General features: G+C 35.5%; 1 protein-coding gene across 4 annotated transcripts in view; it reads left to right on the forward strand.

Annotated features, from left to right (window-relative positions):
* aralar1 (calcium-binding mitochondrial carrier protein aralar1) overlaps window positions 1-24,599 on the forward strand; it is a 338,725-nt gene that overhangs the window by 85,462 nt on the left and 228,664 nt on the right. For all 4 annotated transcript variants that reach the window (XM_090388800.1, XM_090388801.1, XM_090388803.1 and 1 more), the window contains 2 exons: window positions 2,678-2,734; window positions 18,368-18,510. In XM_090388800.1, coding sequence (XP_090244926.1) covers window positions 2,678-2,734; window positions 18,368-18,510 — 200 coding nt within the window. The remainder of the gene's footprint in view (window positions 1-2,677; window positions 2,735-18,367; window positions 18,511-24,599) is intronic.

Raw genomic sequence — 24,599 nt, forward strand, 5'->3', positions numbered from 1 at the left:
ATTAATTTTTATGGTCTGTGCTTCAAAAATTGTCCAATGCAAATGTGAAAGGTAGCTTATTTATTGGATCATAAATAAAGCAGTGTTGACTTTGCAAGAACTGGAAGACAAAATGACAGATGAGCAAAATTTTGATATTCATGAATGGCTTTTTTGATAACATTGAGTGAAAATTGAGTGAAATAAAAACTTGAGAAGAAAATGGGATATAGAATGACATTTGGTCTCCATCACTCGCACTCTCACATGGATTTTTCAGATTAAATCTGGCTGGTGTTATGAGCATGGGGAGAGATTTCACAAAGACACGTAATCGGTGGAGTAGGCTTAACAACACAGGTAGGATAAAGTTATGATGGGTAAATATTTGGTTCTTGATTAGGATAATTGCACTGACTACAAAAGATAAAGGCATTCAAGTACATTTTAAGGAACCTTTTTTTTTTTTTGATTATCCCATAGAGGGTTTCAACTTTATTTATTTATTTTGTAGTTTAGTTGTTACAGTTAATAATCTGTTCTCTACAAAAGTTAAACACTAATAGATCTGAAATAGTATTATTGCATATTTATGTTTCTTTTATTTTCTGGGGAACTGTTGATACTATGCAAAAACTAAAGGTTATATTTGGAATCAGCATATACACAAATTCATAAAGAAACTCCAAGAAATGCAGATTAACTTCTGCATTTGAAAATTTATGTACACAAATTCATAAAGAAACTCCAAGAAATGCAGATAAACTTCTGCATTTGAAAATTTGTTACTTAGTATAATTTTGTTTTTACTGTAAAAGTAAAACGTTCCTTGTTGCGTGCATCACTCGTTACACGTGACTTGGCTGTTTGACAACGTCCTTGTGCCACGTGAAGTGATGAAGACGATGGTCTGTCAAACAGGAAGAAGTGTTAACTGCATTGGAGAAAATACTTCCGTAAAAGTCTCTGCGGTTTGTTTAATTTGTACCTAGTTTTGGTTCAATGTTAGCAGGAATCTGAAACTCTTCGTTTCCTCTTCTGACTGCTTCTATTACGAATAGCAAGAAAAGAAATTTAATATTAAATAGGCCTGTTAATGTTTAATATGAATCATGAGTTGGCATGAGTATTGGTGATAAGCAACTTGAAATTGAGAGTTACTAAAAAGATGGTAACTACTTTGAAAATTTATTTAATGGAAAATTCAAGAGGATTGTTCAAATTTGACACCAATTTTTTATCATAGCGTATCTATTTCCTATTAAGCCTCTTGGCGTGCTCTCCCATACACATTAATCCTGTCAACCTAGATTTACGCAAGACTTCTAGTTTTACAAATAGAGTAAACTCTTTAAAATCGGCACCCTCGGGGATTGGAAAGTGCCGGATTTTAAATTTTTACAGATTTAGAGAGGTATAGGTATACCTAGTGGTTGAGAAGTTTTGGAAATCACATTTTAATGAATATTAAGACGAACAACTGAAATTACTTACTCTGTAAATTGCATTGACTAAAAGATAGTGCAAGTGGTTAAATAAATAAATATAAACAGCATTTATTAAAAATGAACAAATGACAATAATAAGCAGTCATCACAACAGATTTTGTCAGATTATCAATGGATGTGTTTCAGAAAAAAAAAAAAAACACAACAATTTTCTCAATGGCTTTAAAAGCGGCAGGGAATTGGAAGAACGGGCGTCCTAAAGAAAATCAACATGAGAATGGACTTTTGGTTTTGAAAAAGCGCAGTAAACAAAAGAAATTTGAATAATTTTAATATCGAAGGTTTAGATGTATAGGAAAAGGCAGCCACTCAAAGTGGCAGTTCTCATTGGATAGTTTCTAATGGGTAAGGAGGAGGTTTGATATTCGAAAAAAAATACATGCAGATTTTCCAAGGAAGTATGCTTTTCCTGTATTGTAGATTCTCTTTTTCTCGAAAAAAAAAAACAAAAAAAAAAAAGCCAGATACATTTGTACTATGTTGTGGTAAATTTTGACTGTGATACAAATACCTCAAATCCATAGAATTCCAATATCACTCAAGGGTTAGGATCCGAAGTTGCCAGATTTGGGAAGTTTAACTGTATTAGTAAATTCGGATAGAGTACTACACATTTTAACTTTGTGAATGTAATTTTCAAATTATAGAATTCCTCTATGTCTTTTCTATGAGGCAGCCAGTGAAAATGTTTGTATGCAAATCCAGAGCTATAACTAGAGTGGATACTTGCTCTGGGTTAAAATTTGGCACATAAACTTTAGATGGATTTAAAAGACAATATTTATTTATTGTTACTTGTTTATATACTTTGCCCGTTTTTTGGTATCTTCAAAATATTGAAAAATGGGTGAGTGCATTTTGTAGTATTTCATTATTTATTCATTGTTAATTATGTGTATCTATGAGGTTTAGGGGGTACAAGAATACTTAGTTATGGCTCTGTTTGAATCTATCCCACAGATTAATAGTCTATAGAGAGCAATATTTTTTTAATGATTTTATAAAGATGCTAGGGGAACTTAAAAACTTAATAAAAGCAGCCGGAAAGTGAAAATGCACAGATTTAGTTAGATGAACTTCCCATTTTTTGGCTGGCACTGCTTTCCTTATGCAATTAGCTTTTTTTATTTTCTAATTTTCTTTTTTCTTTTTTTTTACATCTAACTTCCATTTTCATATTACATTTTTAGGGAACACAGTATGTACGAAGAGCAGATGCTGATAAACTCCATGAAATTTTTATAAAGGTAATGATGCAATTAATATTTCTAGTAATATTGGAACTTTGAAGTAATTTTTTAATATTAGAAGCTGGTTATTTTATTTTAAAACAAAGCAATTATCTGTATAGTCTCTAGGCTCATAATGAAGAATAATGTATTTGTGAGTGATTTGCACTTTTAAAACTGAATAAATAAGAACTAAACTAACAGCTTAAATGTTGAGATTTAACACCATTTAAACTGGTTATTATAACCACTCATCATCCGACTAATACTAAATTTGTACAGTGAAACTGCTCTACAGTGAACACCACTGGGTCAGAAGGTGTACAGATGGGTCAGCTTAGCCAGTTTCAGTAATTTGGAAAAATGAAGTTCACTGTAACTGGCTGCTTACTCAGTGTTTTATTGATTATTGTTGTATATATTTGCATTTCAATTAAATATTTTTTATAAATAACACAACTTTTTAATAAATAACTCAACTTTAGTAAACACATAATTAACTTTTAGTTAAAACAAATGTAAATTATTTTGTTTAGATCATTTCATTTTCATTATGGATAATTGGATCACTTACTAGTGTAATCCATATTCATTTTTTTTTTTTTTTCACCCAGGATTCTTTTAATGTAATAGGATGTATCCCTTCACAATGGATCAACACCCCACTCTTTAAATTTCCATGCATAGCTCTGCTGCAAATAGCAAGAAATTGTTTCATAAAAAATTAACATGTAACCAATGTAATATAGAGGAATATTTCAACCAAATATTTCAATCAGAGGGGGAATCTGCATACATGAATAAACTTTGATAAACCTTTTATTTGTAACTACTTAAATGACTTATTTATCACTGCTGAGTGGAAGTGGTATTGTTTGCATGGGGAAAAATTATCTTATTAAAAAAGCTGGACACTGTTGTCACTAAAGCAGTCATGAAAGTATGTTGAAAATTCCTATGGTCTACTAGTCAAAATAACTTGTGCAGTTTGTTGGTAGTGTTGATTTTTTTTTTTAAAGAAATATATTGCAGCTGTATTCCCAATGCTTTTTTATGTATGGTACCAAATCCCACAAACAGACTTGATGCAGTACTGTTTATTTATTTACAGTAAACCCTCGATTTAACGGACTAATGGGGGAGAAGGGTTGTCTGTTAATGCCGAAAGTCCATTAAATCGAATGTAACTGGGGGGGTAGCATTTTTTATTGTTCTTAATGTAAAAAAAAGCTTTAATACAATATACAGTACTGTACAAAATAAAATCATTAAATTATAATAAAGAATGTGTAATATTTACCCACCTTTTTGACAGTGTAGTTGAAAAGTATTTTGCTGTGACCATAGTGGTAGTAGTGCAGTAGTCATTATTCAGTATCTGAAGGTAGAGGTGAAGGGGAATCCTTAGCTTCAGATTCTTCTGAAATGTTTACAAATGGATGGAGGCACTGGTGTCATCTGTTTGCTTGTAGATGGTTGATACGTACAAACGGTTGGAGATGAAATAGGAGTGGGAGTTGGTGAAGTTCGCTTAGAGAAAGCGTCCAGCTTCAGTTGTTTGCCACTCTGTTGTTTCTTAATAGTGATCGCACTGAACTGCCAAAAATGTTCTAGTAAGGGACAGTTTCAGGGTCAGAAGATGTCCCTATGTAGTGGATGACAATGTCCATGAGATTTTTCATTTCAGACAGTGTAGGCTGTGCTGGTGTAATTTGCTCTTCCTCAATGTCTTCTTCTTCCCCTGCCTTGCCATATTGAACCTCGTCCACAATTTTTTATTCAGTGAGGACTTGGTAGCCAGAATCACCTTCATCATTTTCAAGCCATTTCAGAACATCATCTTCAGTTGTTTCCCGGTTGCCAGCATTTACAAGGGTGCGCCGAAAGTCATTTGCCTCAAATCTTTCAAAATCCAAATCTGGTTCAATATTGTACAACAACTTCTTCCAACCATTTGCCAAAGTCGTAGTCTTCATCTCCTTTCAAGCAGCTGCAAAGTTTAGAGTGCAGACTTAATGTTGTAGACTCGTAGATTCTGAAGTCTCCTGGCTCCTCTTGTGTCATCTTCCGCATCTTCTTCATCCTCTAACACAACCATTACTTCTTCCAAAAAGTTCTTCTTATACAGCCTCTTGCAGGCTGCAATTATTACCTGGTCCATTGGCTGAATTCTGCCATCCTTACTAACTTCTCAGCACTAGGATGAGCAGGGGTGTTGTCAAGAAGCAACAATACCATTACATTATTGAGAGAAATTTTCAGAACATCTGTCTAGAAGCGCCTCACATCAGGGACAAAATGGTTGAAGAACCAGTCAGAAAAAATCTCTGAAGTAAACCACACATTCTTTGAGCTGGTGTAAATAACAGGCAACTGATTCATAATGTCTTTAAGAGTGCATGGTTTCTTTGATTTCCCTACTGCCATGGGCTTCAGGCGATGCAAGCCATCAGCATTTGCACAAAGTAAGGCAGAAATTCCTTCTTACTTAACTTGCGACTAGGAGTGCTGTGTTCATGTTTGTAGGCCAGCATATTTTCAGGAACAGCATGATAGAACAGGCCAGTTTCATCGGCATTGTAAACCTGTGATAAAATAAGGCACTAAGCATTTAATAAGTTCATTTATAAATTTTCTAAATTGCTCAACTTGTGAAGGGTCTGCACTTAAAGATTCACCACAGGTTTTCTTGTTTACAATGCCATGCCTTTTTCTAAAACACCACAGCCACCATCACTTGCCTTATCATTAAGTCTCATGTGTTTCCCAAGAGTTTCATATGCAGATTTCAACTCAAAACTTTGTACATTAACACCACTAGATCTCTGTTGAACATATCACTTATACACAGCTTCATCTAAGTTTTTATCTTGCACAACTTTCATGTGTTTTCTACTCCCCTCCATAGAACCACATTTAGAGCTATCAACACTATTTTAAAGAAAAATGTTGCAATTTGGCCTTTGATTTATGGATATCAGGAACAGTTTATTTTTTTACACTGTAAATTTCATAAACACGTGCTACTGAGATGCCCTGTTCTAATTTCTATGCCACATTTAAGTTCACATGCTTCTTTTAACTCCTCTATCACTTGATGCCATTTTAAATTGTAAGGATTGCAAAATTATTTAATAAATAAAGTCAAAATTCAGAAATCACAAACACTCTGTATACAACCTGATCGCACGATAGCTTGAGGCAGACTGAGACCAAAACAAAGTGAGTTGGTAGACCTGCAGTTTAGTGTCCCGAGTCACATTCAGCTCGCAAGTCACTGCCTGCTCTTATCTGTAACTGTAATCTGGGAAAACAGCTATTTGAACATGTTTTCAGAAAGAATAAAAATCAATTTCCTGAATTTGATTATAAAAATAAAAGTAGGTAATTATCAAAACAGTAATGGAAATAGGTAATATTATTAATTTTTAATTAACAATAACACTGAAGTTTTGTATAACCTAAAAAATAATGTGGTGTAGATTAATATGTACATTACTGTATTATTATTTGTCTGGTCCGTTAAATCTGAAATCTGTTATATCGGGGTCCTTTAAATCGAGGGTTTACTGTATTTTTAAATTTTTTTCTAAGTCAAGTTAATTGCCTTGCTAATTGATGTGCTTCAGTAGAAGTGCATGGACAATCCAAATAAGTTTATAAATGTGCCTTACCAGCAGTGGTGACCATATCAACAACATATTGTGCCATCTGCTCCAAGAGCAGGCCCGGCGCTAGGGGTGTGCAAGTGAGGCACTTGCCACAAGCACTGCCTGAAATAGGTGCTGTTAGATGTGCTACTGCATATGTATTTGTTTTCAGATACAATATGAATTTAGGCACTGACAAGGTTTTGCCTCAGCTGCCACAAACGCTAGTGCTGTTTCTGTCCAAGAGTAATCCATGGCCATCAAAAGTCTAAATAGTATTATTGTAATTATCTTAATCTTCATTGTGCAAATCCCATTGACCTACAAAAACACACGTTAATATTATTTACCCTTCAAATTGTGCAGTCTAGGGAGTTTAAAATATGAAAATCACACCTATTAGAATGTCTGTTTTGGAGAAGTCATTTAAAATGTAATTTCCAAAACTTCTGGCTGAGTGTCCACAACAAGAGGCATCCCTTTTAGAGAGGTGTCCATTAAGGGAAGTTTCACTCCATCAAAAGCAGATGGAAATAAACATGGCATCTAATGTTGTACAACAATGAGATATAGTTTGAACAAATGTAGATATATCTAGAATTGTTCAGACTACTCCATCTCCGGTTATGCCAGCCATGTTTATTCTCTTCTGCTTTTAGTATAAATTTAATATTGTCCAGGCTGTTAATTATATGAAGTTCTAGCATTGAAATTTAAACTGCTCATAAGTAGTTTTTACTTAATTTAGTTTTATTAAAAATTAATTTTCAATAAAGTGCAAGTGTTAATCATTGACATAAAAGACTGAACTATTATTTGAATTAAATAATAGTTATTGCTAAATTAAGAGCATATGCATTTCACAGCTATGAGAATTTGATAAAAACTGTTGCAGTACATACTAAACTTTGATCCAAAAGTTTGGTGGAAGTATCAAAATATAAATTTTATTCAGTAATGTTTACTTTATTAATATTTATATCAATTGTTATAATAGTTATATTGAAGGATTAATATCCTTCAATATAACTACCTTCTGCAACTACACACTTGTTCTGTTGTGAATGCTTTTAGGTGTTCTGTCATGCTTGATTGGATTTCTTGAATCATCTTAAATTGATTCCCTTTCATGTCCTGTTTTGATTTTGGTAAATGCCAAATTCAAAACAGATTAGCATTTCAGTTGTGTGTTTTCCTTTGTATTGCAACCAATTTTTATCCGTATTCTCATAACTGTAAATGTCATGTAAGGTAGGTATTCCTTTTAGTTCTTTCATTATTTCTCATCATTGGGTCATCAGGTCATTCATTAATGACACTTGCTTACCTGCCATTGAGATGCCAGCTAGATTCAAAATCAATCTTGGTAATGGCATATGTTTTAAATACAGTGGTACCTTGGTTTGCGAGCATAATTCGTTCCAGAAACGTGCTCGTAATCCAAAGCACTCGTATATCAAAGCGAATTTCCCCATAAGAAATAATGGAAACCTAGATGATTTGTTCCAAAACTCAAAAATATTCATATACTGTAAAAATGATTAATACAAAATACATACCTTTTTATATTTTTAATATTTAAATTTAATATACATAAAGCAATCGAATTTATCAATTATTGGGTAGGACGACTTTCACTGTCTCTAACGGAATCACTGCTATCTTTTTGTGCGACTTTAACAAGGAATCTTTCCAATGACACTTGCTTTTGCCTCCTTTTGAGGATTTCACGGAAATCAGATTCATCGCTCGCACTATTACAAAACGAGGAGGCACGCTTGATACACATAAACAAAGCTGCACGCGTGTAGCCCGGTGGGCCGGAGGCCGGTGTGATTTTGGCCATAAACCGTAGTATGAGGCCACTATAAATTTTCCCGGGTAAGAATTTTTGACCCAGTCCGCCTCTGTTTATCGATATTGCTTTTTTTTTTCTCTCTGAATCTGCAGTGTCTTCGCCAGGATGCTTCCTTTTCACACCTTTTAATTATTTTACTCATTTTTAGGGAATAAAGCACAATTACAAAACGAGGAGGCACGCTTGATACACATAAACAAAGCTGCGCGTGTAGCAACTGAATAAACAGGCAGAGACAACTCTATTAACACCTCACATTTTACTAAAACACATTTCTAGGGGTTACTACCATAAAACAATAAAACAATTTCCTGTTGCGTTTCTGCGAGTGAATCTGTTATAAACTGGTAGTAAACTCGATCTAATTGCATTTGCGATTATACCGATAGCTGGAATTGTGTTGGTTTTTACGTTATTATGGTGAAATGTGTTTCCCTTCACTGATATAAAAACCATAAATACATTTTCAAAATCTTCTCTTCATTCCTATCGGGTTGCGTTCGGTTGGGGGTGATTCTGCATTCGACTGCCATTTCTTGTAAACACAAAGGCTAATTGTGCATAAGCGAATTCGGTTCGTGTTATATAAGATATCGTTCCCCTATTTATAAATCGTGTATGATCGAATTCGTGTAGTGTAAACACGTGTTATACGAGGACTGACTGTACTCGTATTGCAAGACCTCGCTCGTTTATCAAGTTAAAATTTATTAAAAATTTTTGCTCATCTTGCAAAACACTCGCATACCAAGTTACTCGTAATCCAAGGTACCACTGTAAGTAGCATTATTCTTCTCCCTTTGGATAAGTGCTTTATATTTAAAGTGCATAGTGCAATACTGAGGAAGCTCATGGTGACATGCCTTCACAACATGAGATTGATGCATTTTGTAGAAAATCTAGTTTGCCCAAAAATCTATGCCCAGAACTGAGGTTGTTGCCCTAACCTTTACAATTCGTTCAATGTGTTACTGTTTCTGTGATGGTCGAATAAAGCAGTTACTGGTTCCATTTAATCACCACATTTCTGCCATTATGTAAAAAAATCATGCTTCTTATCAAAAGCAACTTGAGCGTGGCAAAAGCTTTCTCGAATTCAGACATTTCTCATGGTAGTATAGATTCTATGGTGTGAGATAGTTTGAAGCAAAAGTATAATGAGAGTTGGAGTAATCTACAGGCCAGGTGATTGTGCAGATTACGATGAGAGTGTCTGCATGCAAATGGAATGGGCAAGTAAGCGTGAATGTCTTATTATGGGTGATTTTAATTTTCCTCTAATTGAACGGAGCAAATGGGAAGGAAACTTGACATGGGAACAAAATTTTTAAATCAACTAGATGATTATTTGTATAACGTACTAGGGAAAACTTTATTTGTATAACTTTATTTGTATAACTTTATTTGTATAACGTACTAGGTAACGTACTAGGGAAAAGACTTCTAGACCTGATCATCACCCATGAACCAGATGACATAATAGGGCTGACAGTACAGGAACCTTTAGCAGGAAGTGATCATAGAGTTCTATGGTGGACGATGAAGAGAGAGAGAGAGAGGTAGCAGTAGTTAAAAGCAAAGGAATGGGTTATAATTTCAGGAAAAGAAATTGCAACCATTTAAGGCTACATGGCCTCCATTAACTGAGTAGATATTTCACAGAAAATGAATACAATTGAATTATGGTATACCTTTAAAACATTAATCACAGAAGCCTTAAATGCATATATACCATTAAAAAAAAAAAAAAAACCACCATGACGAGGATTCCAAGTTGGATGATTAATGAAATTGCCGTGCATTATGACCACAGAAGCCAATGTGCTAAAAACTTAAAAAAAAAAAAAAAAAAAAAAGTTGCCAGATTACTTGAGCATGGAAAAGTTATAAACTTTTCCATGCTGTCTTTCCAAAAGTTATAAAAGTGTAATTAAAAGTACAGAAGCCTATAACAGCTATAAATTGATCTGCAATAGTGCCACAGAAAAGGATAGGCTGGCAAAGGCTGATTATGAGAAATTGCTAACAAAGAGAGCAAAAATGAGGGAATAAGGAATTCTTCACATATATAAATGCAAAGAAGAGAAGGACAAACCAGATTGAACATTTATGTAATGGATGTGGGATAGTATTAGATATCCCAGCTGATGTTGCAGATGAACTGATCAGTTATTTCACATCGATATTTAAGAAGAAAAGCCCTTTATGTCAATGAAAAATATATAATTAATGATATTGAAATTTCACACGATTTTTTTTAATGAAAAACTTTTGAGCCTACAGGCTCAAAAGTTTTCTCAAAAGTAAGGCTTCTGGGATTGATGGCATGTACCCTATAATTTTAAGGGAGGTGGCAAGTGAGTGCATTGAACCATTGAGGCTAATTATGAGAGCATTAATGGACTCAGGAGAGATTTTGTTAGATTGGAAAAGTGCACCAATGTATCTCAAATACATAAGGGTGGTTCTAAGAGTGTAGTGGGAAATTACCGACTGTTCAGTCTAACTTCAGTAGTAGGGGAAATCATGGAGGCAGTGATCAAGGGTGGAATTCAGGATCATTTAGATAGAAATGGAATTTTGAAATATACACAGCATGGTTTTGTAGAGGAAAAAAACTCATGAGCTGGATTTAGGGAATGATTTTATCATTGTTTATTTAGATTTCAGCAAAGCATTTGACTAAGCCCCACATTAGTGGTTACTCTATAAGCTGGAACAGGTTGGTATCACATGGAAAATCCTTATATGGATAGCAGGATGGCTTCCGGGCAGAGGGTTGTGATAAATGGTTATTCCTCAGATTGGGTTCTCCAGGGATCAATATTGGGACCACCTTTTTTTTTTGATTTTCTTAAATGGCATCAACGAAGGGATAGAGGATGTGATATCTAAATTTGCAGATGATGTTGTTGTTATTTGGTTTTTAGGAGTATTAGCAACTAAGGCCATATTGCTCCGGGAATATGCGGCGGTCATTCCCTGACCTTTCCGCATCCTCCGTATTTGGTGGTGACGGGCTCGAACCCCGGTCTAATCAAGAAGTGTGTGCTACACACTGTTGCTCCTTCCCACCTGGCTACGGAGGCGCCTATTTTTGCAGATGATGTAAAGATTGGTAGAGTAGTTAATGTTCACTGCCAAGCAGAGCTTCTTCAGAGTGATCTAGATAGACTTCAGGGATGGTCAGAAAAGTGGCAGCTTTGCTTTAATCCAGAAAAGTGCAAGGTCATACACCTTGGGAACAGTAACCCCAATATAATTTATACACTTGGAGTTGAACGAAAGTCAGTAGTGGAAGAAAGGGACTTGGGAGTTACGATACAGTCAGACGTGAAGTTCTCCGAGTATTGTAGACAGGTTGTAAAGAAGGCCCATGGTGTCCTGTCAATGATTTATCAAGCATTTTCTAGTAGAGATAAGGACATTATATAAGGCTGTTGTTATACCATACTTGGAGTACTCGGTTCAAATGTGGAGACCACACATAAAAAAGACATCAAGCTTCTTGAAAGGGTCCGAAGACTGGTAACTTGCTTGGTGAGATTGGCAAAAGGACATCCATATGAGGAAAGACTTTGAATATGTGGGTTGCACAGCTTGGAAATAGGCACCTTAGAGGAGACTTGATTGAGGTGTTTAAGGCCCTGAGAGGCAAAAGTAAAATGAATGAGGATGAATTGTCGTGGTTATAAATGAATCTAGAACTAGGGCCATAAATTCAAGTTACGCGGGGGGGGGGGTTTAGACTGGATTGCAGGAAGTTTTATTTTAGCTAGCGAGTTATAAATTACTGGAATAAGTTACCTACATGGGTGGTAGAGGCTGACAGTTTGGGGAAATTCTAAGGTCAGCTGGCTAGTTAATTACGGGAGGAGGGTAATGCATAGGTTGTCTATTTCCTTTTCTTTTATTATTTATTTATTTTATTTAATTTTTATCATTATTATTTTACTATTTTTTTCTTTCTTTTTTTTTTTGGTTGGTACAGCCAACCAAAAAACCTGATTCTGGAGTTAACGCTGATGAATTGCACTCCATAGGTATGGACATCGTCGTCAAAATGATAGGAAAAGAAGTATTCACATATTCTGCCAAAAGGTCAGACAAAGTGAAAACCATAGGATCTGCTGCTGTCATTGTTAGCCCTGTTGATGTCGATATGCAATTAGATCCTACACTCTTTCAGAGAATGATGACTCTTGCCACTAGCAGTGACACAAATCTTGAAGATGTCATGTATTATGAACTTTGTGCATACCCTTCTGCATTATTTGAATCACGAAGTATGTTGAGGAAAGCCGACAAGTCTCAGTTAGCTCATGCAGTATTGAAATACACTGACAATTTACGCATGGAAGGAGCTGAAGAAATTCAGTGTACAGACCAGTATGTATTGGATGGTGGATCTCTATTACATCGTATTCCATGCCGTAACAACGAAACTTTGGAAAAAATTGCAATCTCCTATGCCAGTTTCACTCTGAAAACCTATGGAAAAGCTATCATTGTTTTTAATGGCTACGGCAGCTCTCCTACGATCAAGGACACGGCCCATAGAAGATGCAGCACCAAGACAAGTAGAAATGTTAACTTCAGTCCGGGCATACAGTTTATCTGCAAGAAGGAATACTTCTTGGCTAACGAAAAAAACAAGCAAGCAATGATTTCCCTTGTAGGTGAGATGTTGAAGAAGCATGGGTGTACTGGGCACAATGCAGATGGGGATGCTGATGTGGACATCATTCATGCTGCAGTCTCATCATTAGAAAATACAAATACAACAGTTATAGGAGAAGACACAGACTTGCTGATTCTGCTTCTGTACCATGCCAAGGACAGTGGTTTCAAGTTGTACTATCGCAGTGGCATAAGACGGGGACCATCTCCCAATCCTGTGTATGATATTCTCAGCATTCAATCATTGTTGGGTAGTGACATCTGCAAGTTGTTCCTGTTTGTGCATGTTTTCACGGGCTGTGATACCACATCCAGAAATTTTTTGATTGGGAAGACCTCAGCATTCGACAAACTGATGAAGGTGGCTGAACTCCATTCAGTTGCAAATATATTTTGTTTTGATTGTTGCCAACACTCAGATATTGAAGCCGCTGGAAGAAAGGCAATGCTTCTGTTGTATGGCTGCAAAACATTGGAATCCACAAACTCACTGCATCATCGAATGTTAGTTGAAAAGGTAGCTGCAGCTACATCATTTGTTACACCCGAGCGTTTGCCACCTACCGATTCATCCACAAAGTACCACAGCTTTCACACGTACTTTCAAATAAGACTCTGGAAGTCTACAGAAGAGAGGATCAATGCAGAAGAGTGGGGTTGGTATGTAAAGAATAATTCCTACTACCCTATATTCTGCGACATGCCACCAGCTCCAGATTATCTACTCAACATGATCCGCTGTTTCTGCAAGACGAAATGTTGTGGTACTTCATGATGTGGATGCAAGCGTAACAGATTGTCCTGTTCAACTGCTTGTGGTGAGTGCCAAATCAGTGGTTGTGATAACAACCACCCCACTGCCAATAATGAATATGATGACAGTGATGAAGACATTTAAGTTGGTCTTTGACTAAGTTGACTTCTGTAATGAACAGAACATGAAACAGATTTTGAAATAATCGTTTTCTTGATTTTAAAATTCTGTAAAATATTTTTAATATCAAAATTTCATAACAAAAAATGGCTGTGTGGTATATTTTTGAAACATTTTTTACTGTAAATAAAAGCATTATCTCTCTCTACAAAGTGTAAGTTAGTTTCTTTTTGCATTTATTAGGACACAGCCAGTCTGCCATTTTGAAATCCATTTTTGGGGGTGTTCCCGGGGTCCAATTTTGTCGGATTTTGGATATGTTATTCAGCAATGATTCCTGAGCTGGAAATTGTTTAGAAAGCTTCTGAAGCAATTTTGCCCAGGTCTAAATGCAAATAGCCTGGGCTATCATGGAACTTTTGGTTCAAATCATATGTACCAATCTGTTCTCATTGTTGATCATCCATGAAAAAATTGAGCACTGCCTACTTTGTGGATGATATGTTCTTCCTCTAAAACCATTGTAGAGGAGATTTAAATAGATTCCACTCCTTCCTCAACGATAGTAATGAAATTATCCATTTTTTTCCCTATCCTAGATGTCTGTATATAACTCTCAGGTAATTTTGTTCACCACCATTTTTAGAAGACCATATGCAAGTATCATCTGTAATTTTCATTCCCATTACTCTCAGAATGTGAAGGCTGGTATGAAAAACGTCACAATCCTCAGGGAAATTTCAATCTACTCTTGCTGGTGTATAAAAGCAAATGACCACTCAGGACAACTTACCACTAGATTTCATCACAAAGATAATAAACAATACTGTTAAGTATATTGAGAAACCTTCCCCACCGCAATCTTCCAGTTATTATTAAATGCCACAGAAAACTTGTGATAACTTTTTATAGGTTAAGCAATCCTCAGTTTTTTAGGGCAAGACTACCTAGTTTAGTTTACCATAAATTAATCCCAGAATGAAAGAAGGGACACCATGTAACCTGAACGATGAGGAAGGAAGAGAGGGAGCAACAATAACATTGTTATTCTGTAGTATCAGCGAAAATTGCTAGTTTTTCATTGATAATTCTGCCATTTGGGTCATAGCATTGTCAGAAGTGGAAAGGCTGGGCTTGTCTGGTCACTCTTCTGTTGCTCCATTGACAGAGATTGGGCTTATGCTATTTAGAAACAACTGTTTATAAACAGCATAAGTCCACCAGTCAAGGTAAACTAACATCTTTTTTAATTAAGTAACATCACCAACTGGCAAATTCATTAAAACTCAAGCTGTAAATGAGCAGCCAAGTAGTATGTGAAAGAAAATTTTCTGAATGAAAGCTCAACTTTCGTTACTTGCATAATATAACCTCTATTAATGGGCCTGTGCTGACCCAGTTTTTACATAAATTATTATGTTGGGTCAACACAGCCCACTAATAAGGGGATATATTATATATGTAACTAAAATTGCATTTTCAATTGGGAGTTTTTCTTCTGTACACTGCTTGTCTTCTCATTTAGGATAATGGATCTGCCTGCTGGGTGATGTTATTCGATTAAAGACCATATTAGTTACTTTAGTTTAACTCATAGATAAACATAGTCATTTCTAAAGAACGAAATCCCAAATCCCAAGCTCTATCACTGTCATTGGTGGGACAAAAGTGTCTCAATGTTATTTTCTTAAACTATGTATTTTGTTGTTTTATTTTGGTCTGTACAAATCCCTTACCAGAAGTGAATATATTTATGTGGAAATTATTGTACTGAAGCAAATTTTATTTATACAAGAAGTAGCATATAGAATTTTAACAATATATCCAGAATTTAATTATGACAGATGTAACTTATCATTAATTTTAAATATATTGATACATTGATTTTTGTTGCAACAATTGAAGGGCATAACTAAATCGTGCAAGTCTCTAAATAGAACAAGAGAAAAACTTTAGTGCATGTAATTAACATGTATTTATTAAATTTAGAGATATAAACAATAACAATAGAGAATTTAAACATAACTTTGTTATAAAAACTTTTAAGATCTCTGACTGTGGTGAGTAAACTGAGAAAAGTGATAAGCTGTTTGCATATATGTTTGTTGTGTATGGTTCTTTTGTTTACGGTTTCACTGGCATGGTCCTAACACTGGTGAGTTGGATAATAAGATAGCAGGTGGTGGTGTACTATGCACAACGGCAGCATGCTCACTATTTTCAGCTCACTTACTCACTCACTAGTTGTTTTTTTTTTGTTTCTTTTGTGTTTTAATTTTTAATATATAGTTGTTTATGGTGTGTAGATGTGGCATCTCTCATATTGTGGAATTATATTTTATAACAGGGTTATCACTTATTGTAATACCAGTGTATCTACCAGCCCACCGAAGAGAGGCCAATAAGCCTTGAAATGGTGTTGTCTGGGTGGTGGTATCCGCCGAGAATAAGTAACATTAGTCTTTTCCATTGGTGAAGCGTTGCTTATTCGAGATAGTATAATATCAGGGCAACTTGTGAAGGTTTTCATAGAGATATAATAAAAATGATGCCATTTAACTTACTTTGGTAGTTTGCTACGTACTAATATGATGGAACTGCACTAACTTGTCCATTTGGTGTGTACATGTCTGTTATGCATATCGCTGAAAGTATATCACAAATTAGAGGATCTAATTCGGAAAAAACTTAGAGGTAAATGTGGTAAGCATATATTGTTCATAAAGTCACTTTGGCAAAAAAGAGGGCTAATTACTTTAATCATGATTCATGATGTCAAAGTGATGAATTTAGTGCTTCCTACCCCTCAACATAAGGAGCTTGAGGAATAAAATCCCAGCACTGCTTCAGCTGTTAGCTTGTCAGGTTATAGTTTTATTACTTTAGCAGAGACCTGGTTAATGCAGGAAGACTACCTTGCTTCCTTTATTCATTACTTTAATTACAGTTTTTTTTTTTTTTTTCACATTTGTCATGATATAAAGGAGGAAGGGGCATGTGCCTATTTATCAAATCTGATTTTTCAGAAGTAAACATATACACACTGCTAATTCTTTGTTATTTGGAATACTTGCATTTAGTTAGGGTCAGTGCATTCCTACTCCTACTAGTAAGCTACTGTCCTCCCTTAAACATTGATGTGATATGAGAAGTATCTGGCTGTTAGCAATAGCTAAACAAAACATCAACCACTTATCATGCAGATGTTGATCCAGCTGAATCTTCCCAAACTATCAGCCTCAACTACACAGGGAGGTGATTTATTCCAATGAATTTCAGCTTCTTGGCTAATAGAAAAATTGCTATAGTCCAGTTTATATCATTATTCCCTTAATGTAAATTTATGCCCCCCAGTTCCAGCATCATTTATATCCATGAAAATTTTGCCTTCGTTCATTTTACTATCTCCTCTTAGAGCTTTTTGGATGTCAATGAGTTCTCCCTCTAAGGTGCCTAGTTACCAAGCCCTGCAGCCTGCATATTCACTCTTTCCTCATATGGGTGCCTTTCTGCCAATTTCATCAAGCACATTGCCTGCATTTGGATCTTTTCAAGAAGGTTGATGTTTTCTTTAGATGTATTATCCATACTTAAGATACTAACTCCAAGTACAGTCTCGTCATTGCTACGTATATATGTACAGTGGAATTGTGACCCTTCCCCCTCTCTGTATAAGCAGATGGCCTATAAATCATTGTAAGGACACCACGGGCCTTCCTTACCAGCTGTCTGCACTACATGGGACAACTTCATGTCTGCCTGGATAGTAATTCCCAAATGATAATAGTAATTCCCAGATGTGCAGAAATTCACCTTTAGCCAGCAGGTGGTTGATAGTTGGAACAAACTTCCATCTGTTGTAGTGGAGGTTAGCAACTTAAGTTCAAGGCAGAACTAGACAAACATTTGGACTGAATGGATGGGTGAAATGGGAAGGTTTTTTTTTTTGGCTGATGCTATATAAGCTTGCTTTCTTGCATCATATGCTAATGCTTTAATTTACCCCCTCCTAATGTATAAGTAATTTTGCAATTGGTTTCCAAATGAAAAACCATGCATTTTACAGCATTAAAGCATTGACACTTTCCTGACTATCCCAAGCCTGCCCACTTTGTTCTGAAGAAGTGTTATTTGGCACAGATCATAGTTTTATATTCAAATTATTGTTAATAGTGGAACTGGTATATTAGTTGTCTTTATGTATTTATAATTGTGGTAAAGCCTGTTTCTTCAGAACTAAAGTTATGTGCAAATTACTTTGAAAGTAACATGCATATAACTGGTTTGTTGAAGTTAAAATTGAGGTAAACTTCCACAAACCAAAGCTATGTGTATGTTTTTCAAAGATCCTCATTTATTTCCTTCATCTTTTTAAAATCGCTTTTAATTACTTTGCATTGTTCTTCATAGTTTGATGGTTAAGGTGAGTATTATAAAATAAATAGGTTTTTTTTACCACCAGAAGTACCAAATGACTTAATGAATTGGTGTTTAAATTATTTGAATGTGATGGCATAGTGCTGCATATTTTTCTTTGGTTGGAGTGAAAAACTCTAACTTTTAAAAAATTCTTTTTACAATTTAAATAGTATGCAACTATTGAAAAGGATGGGGAACATTTTATGACACCTGAAGATTTTGTGAGAGGATATTTAGGACTTTATTCTGATTCCAATTATAATCCTGACACTGTAAGGCTTTTGGGCAGTATTTTGGACACTTCCAAGGATGGGTAAGTAATCGTATTAAAATAGAAGATTTAATTATTATTATAAAATTTAACTTTATAAATCTGTGCTTGCTCAACTACCCACCCAACCACCCCAATGATAGTGAATATTTTTTTTTAGTATAGTGTAAAATAATTGTTACATCAAAATTAAATTTTTTAGGTAGATAATGCACATATTGAAGAGTAGATAATACAGGTTGCAACTATTGTTTAATAAAATTTTCTCTGTTCATATTTTAGACAATATTTTAAATTTTTTGGTGGAGGAACAAAGTGCATGACAAAGTTTCTGTCTCCATGGCTCATTCCATATCTGAAGTGTTTGATGCTTGGTTTCTCAGTACTATTTCACTAGATATGAACTCTCCCTCACGTCTAGTGAAATTATTCCCAAAGATGCATTTATTCTGGTGGGTGGGAAAGAAGTAACTTATTATGGGAATAATCAGGTTTGCAGAATATGGTAATGGAGGCAAATTGTCTTTAGATCTGTGGATTTGCAAAAAAAAAAAAAAAAAAAAAAGAAAAGATGAGTGCCAGATTGGTGTCCTGAAGCTTTCCAGTGGAGAGAAGCAAAATATCACTTTAGAGCTACAGTAACTATTGGAGTTGATATTTTCTATCCATTTTCTTAGTATAGAATGACCCAAAAGTTAATTTAAAAAGCTAATAAAACACAATTGGTTTTCTTGTTATCTGTTTATGTGAGCTCTCCCAGCTTAGTGTGTCTTGAGTGCTCCTCTGCTCAGTAAAAATTTTAACTGCCTGAATGCCCTTAATAGAATTTCTCCATGTTTAAGTTCATAGATTACACCCTTAGTGAAAAGGTGCCTGTGAGAAAGCACATCACTGGATTTTAAAATTGTGTTTTAAGTTTCTGCTTCCTAAAAAGAAAGCATTGATATGTTTTTGGTCAAGCAATTCATGTTGTTCCCTTCCTTGGGAAATGTGGAAATACACATTAGGCCAACTCTTTTGCTAATTTTTTTTTTTTTTTTTTTTGGAAGAGGGGAGTGGAGGTATATTGGTTATTTATAAGGATGTGTTTGATGATAATAGCAAAATATAGGTTTAAGTTTAGAGAAGAATATGGCTGAAAAATGGAACGAGTGAGACCCTTAATGTTTTTGATTTTACATATCGCTGGTGATTTTAAATATGGTATACGAATTAATGGGAAAAAAAATAGTTCAGTAATACTGCATTGATATTGTTCAAGTAATTACAATTCATATTAAGGACCACCTCACTGTGGTTTCAGACAAGTACACCTTGAATCAAATAGAACCATAGTTTGGGATGGGGACAGAATGTCTCTGTACTCAAATTGGGATATAAGGTGGGATGTAAGGAGATGGAGAAGGTTACTCCCACATTGGTTATAAAAACGGATTGGTGAAATTCAATGTAAAATTATTGTTTGTTAGCATACCCCCTTTCAGAGTTTGCACATAGTGAGGAAATGAATGTTGTCAAAAACAAATGACACCTTTCATCTGTCGTTGTGGAAGTTGATAGGTTAAATAAATTTAAGGAGGAACTGGACAAATATTTAAGAGGGGATTGTTTTGTAATTTTTTTTTTTGGCTGATGCTGTATAAGCTCATACACTTGCTTTCTTGCATCACATGTCATTACTACTACTACTACTACTACTACCTGTCCACTACACCATTGTTTCTGATGTTCTATTCAACAGAACAGGTAATAGAGAAAATGTCACCCTTCTTTATAAAAAAAAAAATATATATATATATATATATATATATATATATATATTTATATATATATATTAAAGTAAAAATAAAAGAAACAGGTGTAAGTGGCGTGGAAAACCAGTAGAGTGAAAATTAAAAGTAAACTAATACATAATAAAGCAAAAAAAGGGGGAAAATCAAGATAAAGAGTATTGCAGAGGGAACACTCCTAAAAAAATTTAGAAAAAGCCAATTAATAAAATACAAAATAATATAAATTTACGAAATGTCAATGAATTCAAATTTAATATCACCCAGCAGATAGCACTAGGTCTGAATTACATGAAATATCACTAAAAACGGAGACAAAAACCAACAATAACACGTGATCAACAAAACATCCCAGTAGAAACATGCTCAAGGCACTTGAGATCCTACTAAAAGCTACAAATTTTGGACGAGCACTGATAACGGTAAGTACTATATGATTTTCAGCTCAACAATGGTAGTAATATCTGAATTGGACTCACTATGAGTCCCAGAAGAAATCAATATGGAAATCAAGATGATTAAGGGGTAATGGGAGTCAACCAAATGCCCATTTGAAGAGATGAAAGTGTTATTCTTACATGACAGAGAAGAAAAATGTGTGGGATGCACATAAATTATGAGGTGATACAGAAGTCTATGGTATATATAAACTAGTCTGCAGTCAAGTTATGAAGGAAGTTAAGCAAGCCAAGCAGATTACGAGAAGCATTTGGCAAAGAATGCCAAAAAAAAACCCCAGCAAAGACTTCTTTACTTATATTAACAGTAAAAGGAAAGAGCTGGATTGCATTGTTCCACTTGATGTCAGTTGCTATTTTGCATCTTCATTCACATCTGAGCAATTGCTTAGGGAGGGGAATGCCAGGAAAAGGGAATCTGGGTTGGATGGGATCTATGGTATTATATTAAAGGAGGTAAGCAAACTCTTAGTCATAATTATGTATCTTTGGATTCGGGGAGATCCCTGTAGACTGGAGATGTGCAAATATATCCCCATTTCACAAAGGGGGATCAAAGAGTGACATTGAGTAATTACAGTCCTGTTTGCTTAACTTCTCTTGCAGGTAAAAATAATGGAGGCACTGGTTAAAGAAGTAATTCTTAAAAGAAAATAAAAGAAGTGAAATGGGAAGGGTTTTTTTTTTTTTTTTTGGCTGCTGCTGTCTAAGCTTGCTTTCTTGCATCATATGCCTCATATGTCTCAACTAGTAAGACAAGGTGGTTAATTCAGAACCAAATAGACAGGAGTGCAGTTATACTTCAGTCACAGCATAGGTTTGTTAAGAGAAGTTTGTTCTTGTGTGACCAATTTGATTAGGTACTATGAAGCATTGACAGAGGAGCAGTGTGGCATTAATGGCACATTATTGCTGTGGATATAGAAGACAAAGGGGTTACCAAAGGACACTGCTCTTCGTGGACTTACAATATGGAAGCCCACAGGTTTGGTGCTGGGCCCATTATTGTTTTCTGTATTTATTAACGATATTGATGAGGATATATCAGGCTTAATATTTAAGTTTGCAGATAAGACGGGTGGTTAATGATAGTAAAGAAGGTATGCTGCTGCAACAAGATCTAGAAAAATTAGGCACATGGTCTAAGAAACGGAAATTGATGTTTAGCATTTGGCAAATGCAAGGGTACTGTGTTGTTATTTGATTTTTAGGAGCATTAGCAACTAAGGCCATATTGCTCCGGGGATACGTGGTGGTCATTTCCTGACCTTTCCGCATCCTCCATATTTGTGGTCACGGGCTTGAACCCCAGTCTAATCAAGAAGCATGTGCTATGCATTGCTGCTCCTGCCCACCCAGCTACGGAGGCGCCTTAAGGTACTGTGTATGGGTAGCAGTAATCTCAGAGTAACGTACTAACTGTGTGGTACTACACTCAGTAGTGAAAAATGAAAAGGATCTGGGAATAATTGTACAGTCAGTCCTCGTATAGCACGATAGTTGTGTTCCTAGAAACCTTCGTGCAATACGAACAACAGACCCTATGGGAAAAATAGGATTAGGTGCTGACCACCCAAGATTGAACACACATTTGTAACCAAAACATTACCAAACACAATAAATAATCATAATAAAATACATATTTCATTACGACTATTACATAAAAAAATATTGCTAATGCTTTTGCTTCTATCGTAAGCAAACTTGTTTTTTGTTTGATTTTCTATCCAAACAGATGACAGCCGTTCCATCTCTTCCAACTCTTTGTGTCTTGATCTAATGGATTTTAATTACACTTTGAGTTGTTCCTGCTATGAAAGTTGTTTTTATTTTCTCTGCATTCTTTGTAATTCTTGGGGTTGCCTCATATAGGTCTGTAGCACGTGCAATATCACATGGTCTTTCATTTCGCTCAAAGCGTTTCACAATTTCATATTTTTTCTCTATCGACAGAGGTGGACTGGCCATAAGCCTTACCTGAGAAACCTCGGTGGGCCGGAGGCCCGTGTGATTTTGGCCATAAACCATAGTATGAGGCCACTATAAATTTTCCCGGGTAAGAATTTTTGACCCAATCTGCCTCTGTTTATCGATATTGCTTTTTTTTTCTTCTCTGAATCTGTAGTGTCTTCACCAGGACTCTTTCTTTTCACACCTTTTAAGTATTTTACTCATTTTTAGGGAATAAAGCACAATTACAAAACGAGGAGGCACGCTTGATACACATAAACAAAGCTGCGTGCGTGTAGCAACTGAATAAACAACACCGGAAAGGTAGAGATACACTATTAACGCCTCACATTTTACTAAAGCACATTTCTAGGGGTTACTACCATAAAACAATAAAAACAATTTCCGGTTGCGTTTCTGCTAGTGGAATCTGTTATAAACTGGTAGTAAACTCGATCTAATTCCATTTGCGATTATACCGATAGCTGGAATTGTGTGGGTTTTTACCTTATTATGGTGAAATATGTTTCCCCTTCACCGATATAAAAAACATAAATACATTTTCAGAATCTTCTCTTCATTCCTATCGTGTTGCGTTCAGTTGGGGTGATTCCGCGTTCGACTGCCATTTCTTGTAAACACAAAGGCGAATCGTGCATAAGAGAATTCGGTTCGTGTTATATAAGATATCATTCCCGTATTTATAAATCGTGTATGATCGAATTCGTGTAGTGTAAACATGTGTTATACGAGGACTGACTGTATTTGTAATGTGCTTGTGCCAAGAGAGATTAGAAGTCAGGGTAATCCCAAAAAGAGATATATCATTTTGCTTACAAATCGGAGTGTCACCAAAGATAAGCATAGGAGCAGAAGAATCCTTTTTGCAAGATATAAGACAAGACTGAGTTTTAGAAAGATTGAAATCAACTAAGTTGTCTTGGCCCCACTGGAGATTGGCATTTAAGGAATTGGTAGCGGAAATTTCAGAAGTTGAAGCTGATTGAACATGACAAGGTTTCTCAAAATGGGAAGTGAAATGCAATGTGCTATCATCGGCAAACCTATGGATCGGATTTCTGGTCAATGGAAGAAGGTCATTAATATACAAGAGGAAAAGAGTGGGGGAAATAACTGAACCTTGGCGGACACCGGCATTAGTGGAGAAGTTAGAAGACAGAGTCATCTATCATCACCCTCAGTGAGCGATCAAAGAGAAAACTGGATAACCAATTACAAAAAGCAGTTGGTAAACCATAAGATGGAAGCTTGTTTAGAAGACCTTTATGCCAAACACGATCGAAAGCCTTTGAGATGTCAAGAGCAACTGCTTGTATTTCACCAAACTTTTCCATTGAATTTGTCCATAAATGAGTAACATAACCCAGAATATCACCAGTGAATTGACATTGAGGCAATCAATACTGGTGATTGTTGATCAGACGGAAGGTTTATAGGTAGTTTAAGAGTTGGCGGTTAGTTGATTTCTCTATTACTTTAGAAAGAGTAGAAGTAATTGCAATAGGACGATAATTGGATGAGAGGGATTTGTCACCCTTTTTAGGAACTGGCTGGATGTGAGCAAATTTCCAAGCAGAAGGAAAAACGCCTTTGGAATAAGAAAGTGAAAAAAGCGGCAAAGATCAGGAGTAAGTTCAGGAGCACAGGTTTTGAGAACAAGTGGAGAAATACCATCAGGACCAAGAGCTTTTTTTGCATCAAGATTTGTCAAAATCCTTCTGACATCCTTTTGATTGAAGACCACAGGAGGCATTGAATGGAGTGTGTTGGGAATGGTGGGTGGTGTTTTACCAAGATCATTAATACATGAGCTGGAAGAAAAATGGGATGCTACCAGGTCAGCTTTATCTTTGGTTGAAGTGACAACAGAAGTGGGAACAGAGATGGGCAAAAGTTGCGGCCAATAGCTTTG

The sequence above is a fragment of the Mastigoproctus giganteus genome, chromosome 14 (assembly GCF_048544385.1).
Source record: "Mastigoproctus giganteus isolate SK-2022 chromosome 14, ASM4854438v1, whole genome shotgun sequence".
NCBI lineage: Eukaryota > Metazoa > Arthropoda > Arachnida > Uropygi > Thelyphonidae > Mastigoproctus > Mastigoproctus giganteus.